Consider the following 10,047-nt stretch of genomic DNA (forward strand, 5'->3'; position numbering starts at 1 on the left):
AATAATAATTTTATTATTGTGCTTCTATCTCCTTCAATTTATCAACAGACAGGAAAAATGAGAAAATCACAAAAAATATCTTAGGAATTGAAAAATTATATGCAAGGACCTATTCACAAAATTTTATCATTTACTAATAAATTGTCATTAAAATCAATACTAATATTGTAATAGAGTTTTTTTTGGTAATTTTTCTATTTCTAAGATTTTTTTTCACAACTTTTTCTAAAAAATTTAGGGTCATACATTCGACTAAATTTATTTATTATTAGAACAACTTAAAAAATGAAATGTCATAATCTCGAAAACTCTAACATGTGTATACCCCAACATTATGATTTTTGTGCAAGGCACGGGGCCTAAATCAAGTTGAATTGGGGTAATGTTTGTGGTCAATTGCACGATTCAAAATTGTTATAATTAAATAAAATAAAATAACATAAAATAAATGTGTATCAATATGAAGATAGTTTACATAGATACTTTTTTTTTCAGGAAAAAAAAAAGATACTATTTTTTTTTGCCATCTACCTAGATAGTTTTTTTCTTTTAAAAAAAAAAGACAAGATACCTAGATAATTTAAACCAAATGATATATTATCAACCACGTTACTTTGTTTTTCCAATATAAATCAACCGCCACATCTAATATAAATTGATTTAACTAAAATCTGGTAAAAAATGATTTAACTAAAATTGATCCTAAAAATAATTATTTTGGATAATTTCAAGATATAATTATTGTAATTTGTAAGTGACAGAATATTTTTTAGTTACATGATTAATCTTATAATAAATAACATTAAAATTAAATTTTCATGGTTCGAAGAAAGAATAATAAAACAAAAACTTTGTATCAAAAAAAATAAAACAAAAACTGGAATAAAAATAAATTTCAAATTTAAACAAAATTTATATAAGAGGCATATTCCTTTTTTTTTGGGCCAAATGTAGGAGGCACATTCTGCACACACGAACTCCACATTTTAAAATGAGTTCCATTGCACCATCGTTGAGAGAAAACTCAGACAAGTCCCAATTTTGTGGTTTAGTTTCAAATTTCACGGTTCAAAAGTGGGGCAATGTATAAAATGAAATTAACGCATATTAATTATGAAAATTACTAGTCAGATAGTATATTATTATAATTTAAATTTTGTTTAAAGTAGATTAATTATTTAACTGGAAATTGATAATACTATTACTTAAATTAAAAACATCAGACCTAAGCTTTTCTTTTCTTCAAAACATCGAATTTGAATTTGAATATTAACGACATGTTTATGTGAGATTTTTTTTTCTTATGAAAAAATCATTTATTTTCTTAAATTACTTTAAAAAAATTTATAACGATTACCTACTTTCTTAAAAAATATTCCAAATTGAAACACATGTTTTCAGACTATTTTTAAAATCCAATTTTAACTTACTTTTAAAAATAACCAAATGTGTAATAGATTAGATAAATTATTTATAGTTGGCCGAAAAAAAAAAAGATAGAATATTTATAAATCATAAAATTTCAAACTCAAGAAATGGTATTTCTAATGAGGCGATGCGATGACTGGTATGATTGAAAAAGGGCCTAAATCTAAATCTCTAAATCCTTCCTTTTACATCGCATCGGAGGTCGCAGACTCGTAGCTTTCGTTCTCGCCTCTGTCCTCGCAGCCTCTGCTACCTCCCTCCCTCCCTTCCTCCCTCCGCCTCAGTCCTCATTCATCAGTTTCAGTTCCTCCCTCTCCCTCGCTGACGCACGGACGCAGCCTCGCTCCCTCCGTGCTCAATTCTTCGGGCGGCCGTTCTTCCGAACTCCACCCCTCTGCCTATTGCATAGTTTCTCATGGAGGTCGGTGTTCAATTCATCAATATTATAGCAATTTTATGTTCTTTTTTCATAGGGAAAATCACAATCGAATGGGAATACTGTGAATGAAGTATCGAAATATGCTATATATTTGTGCTCATAGTTACTGATTTCTTTTTATGTCTTCTTCTTTATGAGTAGAAAGGAGATGGTGCCGGAGTAATTGACCTGGACAAGACAACTGTTACTTTAGAACCAGAGAAGTCCAGTGGTAGCGGGCTCTATGTTCCGGGGAAGGATAAAGTCGTTTACATCCCCCAAGAAAGAAAATCTCGCTTAGGTATACTTTTTTATTTAGTTTACTTTGATATATATATATATATATATATATATTGTATCTGTATGGTGTTAATAGATAAACGATGTTCAGGACTGGATGTTCTTGCCATTGCAAAGCGAGGAGGGTCTCAAACTGATGCGGGATTCAAGGTGCCTAAAGAGAGGATAGCTTCCATGGCAGCATCTGCCGAGGAAGAAGAAGGGTCAGGAATTTCTATTGATGATGAAGAAAAATCCCTAAGTTCGAAGAAGCATGCTAATAGGAGATACCGCGAAGTGACCAATGAAAACTCGCAACCAGGTGTTTATATGTGTTTGTGTTTGTGTGCGCATTTCTGTATATTATTTTAATATTTCATTTTTCTTTTATCTAGTATGAATGTGCTTAATGATTTTATTGTAAAGAAATCTCTACATTTTTTTCAACTCAAGCTCAAATTCTAATAATGTTGGGCGTGTGTTTAACTGATTTTACAAGGAACTACTTCAGATAGCCTCTTTCTTTGATTATTCTTATTTTCAATTCTGAATTCATTCAAATCTTTCTTCCTCCAAGCAAATAATAATATTATGAGTTTCTATGATTTTTTGCAGAAAGTTCTGTGACTGAAGATCAGCATAGGACTCGTTCAAGTGAGCGTATGGGTTCAGATGTAAGCTAGTTTATACTATTGTTTCTTCTCTTTGTTTTTAAGTATTTAATGATGTTAATCTTGTTATTTTGTGGTTTATAAATGGTACTTTAATTCGTGACTTGTCTTATCTGTATTTTACTCGAATGTCTGTCGGTTGGCAAGGATTTGATAATCTAATGTCTTCAAATTTAAAAGGTTATAACCAATAGCATTTACGGTATCCTGGTTTTTATTGCTTTGTGTATAATCTTTTTAACTTATCCCATTTTCACGGAGGTAATCCCTGCTTCATTTTTTTCTGACATTTTATGATGGAAAAACAAATGTACTTCTTTTTTAATAGTTATTTGTTATTTGTTTGTTTTGCAATGTGATGTATAGCATATGAATCTTGGTAGGAGAGAATGCTTAATGTATTGCTTATAAGTTATGACGTAGATTCAGGGCTTTTCTATTGCCCTTTGTTTATGGTGTGTTTACTAAGTGGGCCAAAGTTGAAATTTTGGGTACTGGACAGTGAGCCCTACTCATTATCATCCTTAAAGATCCAAAAATTAAGAAAAATTTTAAAAGAATTTTTAATATTGTGTTGGTTCTTGTAAGTTCTTGTTTCTTTGTCTACTAAGATATGTCACGAAGAACTTAAAAAGGTGTTTCGAGAACTTTTTTTGGGACATTGTTATGATTTTGTTGATATGTGTGATAAATAAAGGTTTAAGTGTCTCATTGCCCAGAAACAACATTTCATTTATTTCCAATCGGCATTTTTCATCCAGAGGGATTCTTTTTGTGAATATTTTGGTGTGGGCCTAACATTAATGTGCCACTTGTTTAGGGTTCTGCTACACCTTCTAAGTATGAAAGGGAGGACCATAGAAGTGAGAGAAGACATCTCAAGCATGATTCAAGAAGTGACGGTAGAAGCACACATCATAGAAGCAACAATGATAGTAGGGAACGATATTCAGAAAGGGAAAGGGATTCACGTGGCAGATATGACCATGAATATGGTAGAAAGAGAAACAGATATGAAGGTTCCAGGAGAACACCAGGTGTGTAACGGCTCTGCCCTGTTTTATTTCGTTATCTTTTTTTTTTTATTTTATTTTTCCTGAGGAAGTTCTGATTTAATCCAAATTCTGAATTCAGCCAAGTATATATCATTTCTTTTTTTCCCATTCTTGTAAATATCATGAATAAGCATGCGTCATTGCCAATGAATTATGTTTAATATTCAAATGGTCTAATGTTTAAATCATACAGGAAGGTCCGACTGGGATGATGGTAGATGGGAATGGGAAGAGACTCCACGAAGGGATAGTGTCTCTTATTCTTCTCAGCGGCATCAACCTTCACCGTCCCCCATGTTTGTTGGTGCCTCACCTGATGCGCGATTAGTGTCTCCATGGTTGGGGGGTCACACTCCTCATTCATCCTGTATGTTATATCATTCAAATCTTCTAGTAATGTTGAAGTTTTTTGTTTTTGGATTTCATATAGTTGATTCTGATGGTACAATTTTTGTATTAATTTTAATCTAATTCATCACTGAATGCAATGCAGTTGCTTCATCTTCTCCTTGGGACCATGTATCTCCATCTCCACTTCCAATACGTGCTTCTGGATCTTCAGTCAAATCTTCTGGATCCAGGCATAGTGGACGGTCCTATCACCTAACTTTTTCTTCAGAAAATTCAAAATCATATGAGGTATTTTTCGCTTCTGGTTTCTGTCACAACTGATATAACATGTTTTAATGATTATGGTTTACTTTCATTGTTGTGCATGCGGTAATTGTATCATTAATTTCTATTTTATTTGTAAAGGATGAAGTTGCGGATGATGCCAATTTGGGTGAAGAACGCCACTATGAGATTTCTGAAAGCATGCGTCAAGAGATGGAATATGATGCTGACCGAGCATGGTAAATAATTAGTTATAGACAATTTTTTTTAAATACAATTTCAAAGCTGAAACTGCTATATTTGGATAATTTACTGTTGTTGTAGTTGTAGGCTAGGAGAACCTGAATGCTTGATAGTAGCATGTGTTGAATGATGAGGTGGTTCCTTTTATGAGCTTCACTTTTATAACTTTCAGGAAATTGTAGTTAAATTTTGCTTCATTGGCTTTGTCTAAATATTGACCCATGAATTTTTAACTTTAGTGGTCATGTAACCTTTGTTGGAGAGAATTACGTCAGACCTCATATAATACTGCATAGTCACCAAACCCTTTGGTTTCTTTTTTCCTTTCCCTTCCTTTCACCTTATCTAATTCAGATGATTCTCCTCATGTAGGTACGATAGAGAGGAAGGGAGTACATTTGATGCAGATAACTCATCAGTTTTTCTGGGGGACGAGGCTTCCTTTCAGAAAAAAGAAGCAGAGCTGGCCAAAAGACTGGTATTTGTTATGGGTCATTGCTACAAGCCATAAGGAGAACTAATTTGAAATAGTTTAGAAAGCATATGAAAGAGTTTTACAATTTGTAGTTTCTTGGTCTCATAATGATCTAACATGTTTCTTTTATTCAAATAATTTAAGATCTATGTTGTAAAGACTAAACTAGCGATTAAACTAGAATAAGAAGAACCGTAGTTGAATTATTTTTAAATATGTATAAAAAAGTAGAAGCATGTACAAATTTTTTGGGGCAATATTACAGACAATATTTTAAGTTGACACATATATTGTAAAATGATTTTTTTTAAATATATAAAACATTTTAAAATATCAAAATTTGTTAAGCTATTTTTTATATGTCAGTAAATATGAAATGAGCTGTGTAGGATTTATTGAACATCATAAATCTCTATCCAGGATGCCAAACGTCCTATTAGAAATATAAAAACAACTGGCCTTTGATTGATTTAATGCGAAATGCGAATACACCCAAATCAACTTATTTTGACTTTAGTTCAATTATGTCCCCGTGTTGATTGTGATTATCATGAGTGGTTTTTGCATGTAATACCTTTTGTGTTTTAGATTTGAATTATTATTCACAATTTCAAAGTTTTAGTTGTGTCAAACAATTTATTTCAGAGCAAGTTGGCTGCTTCTTGTTTGAAAATTAACTTGGTCATATAACACAGGTCCGAAGAGATGGGACTAAGATGTCGCTTGCTCAGACCAAAAAGCTGTCTCAGCTCACAGCTGATAATGCTCAGTGGGAGGATCGGCAGCTGCTGAGATCAGGAGCTGTTAGAGGTACAGAAGTTCAGACTGAATTTGATGATGAGGAAGAGCGCAAGGTTATTCTTCTCGTACATGGTACGACTACTTTCTGACAAATTTTAATTTGAACAATTGTGGATGATTATCTTTCCTTTTATCTGATTATCTTGCTTTTGTTGGGAACAGATACAAAGCCACCTTTCCTTGATGGAAGAGTTGTTTTTACAAAGCAGGCTGAGCCTATTATGCCCATAAAAGATCCCACATCTGACATGGCTATAATTTCTCGCAAAGGATCTGCTCTAGTAAGAGAAGTCCATGAAAAGCAAAGCATGAATAAGTCTCGTCAACGCTTTTGGGAGCTCGCGGGATCAAAACTTGGTGATATCCTGGGTGTTGAGAAAACAGCAGAACAGGTATTTTTCTTGCATAATTGGTATTTCAGCTTTCTGTTATGTTTTTAAAAAACTGTGGTCTTATTTGAATGTACTTCCTCTTGCAGATTGATGCAGATACCGCTGTGGTGGGTGAACAAGGTGAAATTGATTTCAAGGAGGATGCCAAGTTTGCCCAGCATATGAAGAAGGGAGAAGCTGTGAGTGACTTTGCAAAGTCGAAAAGCATTGCTGAGCAAAGACAATATTTACCCATATTTTCTGTGCGTGAAGAGTTATTACAGGTTAGCTGACCTTTCGGTTTTCTTTTCTTTTTTTTCATTTTTTTTTTAAATTTTAAAATCTTTCTTTTTAACTTGATGGCTATCAAATTGATTGCTAACCTGTAAGTGGACTTCTGAGCAAAGATGGTATTTACCCATATTTTCTTTTGTCTTTTTGATGTGTAACCGGGCTACATTCCATTAATTGCAGTAGTGTAGTTGCTTTCATTATGTTGTTTCCTCTTGCTTTTGTTGATTGAACCTTGTAGACAGTCATGTTTATTTTCTTATAATTTGTGTTGGATATACAATGCATAGGTGATTCGAGAGAATCAGGTGGTGGTGGTTGTGGGAGAAACAGGCTCTGGAAAGACAACACAATTGACACAGGTTTGGCCTTCAATTCTGTTCGCTTTGTTATATCTTTAGTTTCTTGTTATGTCTTTAGTTTCACAACCCCACTCTCCAAACAAGAAAGGGGGGGGGGGGTGAAAGAAAGATGAAATAGATTTGTTGGAAATTAGTTTACGCACTAACTGCTGAAAGTTGATATTTTGCTTTGGACAGTATCTGCATGAAGCTGGCTACACTAAAAATGGTATAGTAGGCTGCACCCAACCAAGGCGCGTGGCAGCTATGAGTGTTGCTAAGAGAGTCAGTGAGGAGATGGACACAGAGTTGGGTGATATGGTTGGCTATGCAATACGTTTTGAGGATGTAACAGGGCCAAATACTGTTATTAAGGTAGTTACTATCTTGTTACATGGATATGTGGTTATGAATTCCTGATATGCTCTGAAGTCTCAGCATTGTGGTTTACTTTTGCAGTACATGACCGATGGGGTACTTCTTCGTGAGACACTCAAAGACTCTGATTTAGACAAGTATCGGTATGGAAATTCTGATGGAAGATAATGAAAAGTTCTCCGTTCTAGATTTATTATGTTTCATTGTTTGGTGCTATAAAAACTGTTACTGATCATCAGGATTGAAAATATTGCAGGGTTGTTGTCATGGATGAAGCCCATGAAAGGTCACTGAGCACAGATGTTCTTTTTGGAATATTGAAGAAAGTGGTTGCCCACCGTCTTGATTTCAAGCTAATAGTCACGTCTGCAACTCTAAATGCTCAAAAATTTTCAAATTTCTTTGGAAGGTAAATTTGAATCTCAACTTTTTCATGTTTCTTTTGGATCAACTTAGACAGTTTAGCTGATTTAGGGTATCCTTGCAGTGTGCCAATATTCCACATTCCTGGGAGAACATTTCCTGTTAATATATTATGGAGTAAAACTCCATGTGAAGACTATGTTGAAGCTGCAGTAAAGCAGGCCATGACTATTCATATAACTAGCCCACCAGGTGACATCCTTATCTTCATGACTGGCCAAGATGAGATTGAGGCAGCCTGTTATGCACTCGCTGAGAGAATGGAACAGATGATATCATCTTCAAGCAGAGCAGTTCCTAAACTCTTGATTCTTCCCATATACTCTCAACTGCCTGCAGACTTGCAAGCAAAGATATTCCAGAGAGCAGAAGACGGGGCTCGTAAGTGCATTGTGGCCACTAATATTGCCGAGACATCCTTGACTGTGGATGGTATTTTTTATGTCATCGACACAGGCTATGGTAAAATGAAGGTGTATAACCCTCGGATGGGTATGGATGCTCTTCAAGTATTCCCTGTCAGCCGAGCTGCTGCTGACCAGCGTGCCGGACGAGCTGGTAGAACTGGCCCTGGTACCTGTTATCGGCTGTATACAGAGAATGCTTACCTGAATGAGATGTTGCCTAGCCCTGTACCAGAGATCCAAAGGACTAACCTGGGCAATGTGGTCTTGTTGCTCAAATCTCTCAAGGTTGACAACTTACTTGATTTTGACTTCATGGATCCACCTCCTCAAGATAACATTCTCAACTCAATGTATCAGTTATGGGTGCTGGGCGCACTCAATAATGTGGGGAGCTTAACTGAACTCGGATGGAAAATGGTTGAGTTTCCATTGGACCCGCCCCTTGCTAAGATGCTTTTGATGGGTGAACAGTTAGGATGTGTGGAGGAAGTATTAACGATTGTGTCAATGCTTTCAGTTCCATCCGTCTTCTTCAGACCCAAGGACAGGGCAGAGGAGAGTGATGCAGCTCGAGAAAGATTCTTTGTGCCAGAATCTGATCATTTAACCTTGTACAATGTTTATCAGCAATGGAAGCAACATGATTACAGGGGTGATTGGTGCAATGATCATTTTTTGCATGTTAAAGGTCTAAGAAAGGCTAGAGAGGTGAGATCTCAGCTGCTTGATATTCTCAAGACTTTAAAGATTCCCCTAACATCATCTTGGCCAGATACCGATATCGTTAGAAAAGCAGTCTGTTCAGCCTACTTTCATAATGCAGCAAGATTAAAGGGAGTAGGGGAGTATGTGAACTGCCGGAATGGAATGCCGTGTCACCTGCATCCTAGCAGTGCCCTCTTTGGTATGGGTTGTACGCCGGAGTATGTGGTCTATCACGAGTTAGTCTTGACCACCAAAGAGTACATGCAATGTGCTACAGCTGTGGAACCCCAGTGGTTGGCTGAGTTGGGACCCATGTTCTTTTCTGTAAAGGAGTCTGATACGTCATTATTGGAGCACAAAAAGAGACAGAAAGAAGAAAAAACAGCGATGGAAGAGGAGATGGAGAATTTAAAGAAAGCCCAGGTTAAGGCTGAGAGAGAAAGGAAAGAGAAGGAGAAGCAAAAGAAGGCCAAGAATCAACAGCAAGTCTCCATGCCTGGTTTGCGCAAGGGTTCATCAACTTTTTTGAGACCAAAGAAGCTTGGTTTGTAAATGTAAATAGTATTAACTGTTGCAAAATGTTTATTTGTAAACTCACGAGTTAATTGACGTTAGCGTAGGTTACAAAGAAAGTCTTGATTGTGATTTTAACCTTGTACCATTGTAGATTTTGTGATCTCACAGGATAAGCTAAGAAACACTTAGCCTTCGAGCATTTATACATTCATTCCTGTTTTTGAGCGTTGATGCTCTGTTTACTGTTTTAGAAATTTTGACAATTTTGGTTATCCCGACATCTTTTCACGGTCTGTCAAAATTTGATCATGTTCAATTGTCCTTTAATTTACCAAGGAAAGTGACAAATACGTTTATAGGTTAAAAATGAACTAATGAAAAAACGTCTTTGAAAATGTAATACTATTTATCCAATTTGTCATATTGAATTTTTAACAGCTAACATATGTACCAATTATTATATTTAGAAATAAAATAAAGGTATATTTTTTCACATGATATTTAACTTTTCAGTGTATAAAACGTGTTTAAAAACAATGTAGAAAACTTGTCTATCAGCTGAAATTGATCTAAACCACATTCAATAAAAAAATGAGAATAGCATGGCACTGTTGGTTTAAAGATTATGAC

At 35.2% G+C, this 10,047-nt stretch overlaps 1 protein-coding gene across 1 annotated transcript; it reads left to right on the top strand.

Annotated features, from left to right (window-relative positions):
* The first annotated feature begins 1,648 nt into the window (after positions 1-1,648).
* LOC114729135 (pre-mRNA-splicing factor ATP-dependent RNA helicase DEAH7) lies at positions 1,649-9,659 on the top strand. The gene is made up of 17 exons (XM_028916103.1): positions 1,649-1,849; positions 2,009-2,147; positions 2,238-2,447; positions 2,741-2,799; positions 3,617-3,833; positions 4,045-4,218; positions 4,345-4,490; positions 4,608-4,705; positions 5,082-5,187; positions 5,880-6,057; positions 6,148-6,377; positions 6,464-6,640; positions 6,938-7,009; positions 7,187-7,363; positions 7,448-7,509; positions 7,623-7,775; positions 7,854-9,659. The coding sequence occupies exons 1-17, from the start codon at positions 1,844-1,846 to the stop codon at positions 9,451-9,453; spliced, it is 3,804 nt and encodes a 1,267-aa protein (XP_028771936.1). The 5' UTR covers positions 1,649-1,843; the 3' UTR covers positions 9,454-9,659.
* The last annotated feature ends 388 nt before the right edge of the window (positions 9,660-10,047 follow it).

The sequence above is a fragment of the Neltuma alba genome, unplaced genomic scaffold (genome assembly GCF_004799145.2).
Source record: "Neltuma alba isolate B1F8T4 unplaced genomic scaffold, ASM479914v2 tig00012607_pilon, whole genome shotgun sequence".
Lineage (NCBI taxonomy): Eukaryota > Viridiplantae > Streptophyta > Magnoliopsida > Fabales > Fabaceae > Neltuma > Neltuma alba.

Coding starts and splice junctions, on each gene's coding strand:
- LOC114729135 (XM_028916103.1), top strand. Junction 5,188..5,879: donor CAGAGCTGGCCAAAAGACTG/GTATTTGTTATG, acceptor CATATAACACAG/GTCCGAAGAGATGGGACTAA. Junction 7,510..7,622: donor TCTGATTTAGACAAGTATCG/GTATGGAAATTC, acceptor AAAATATTGCAG/GGTTGTTGTCATGGATGAAG.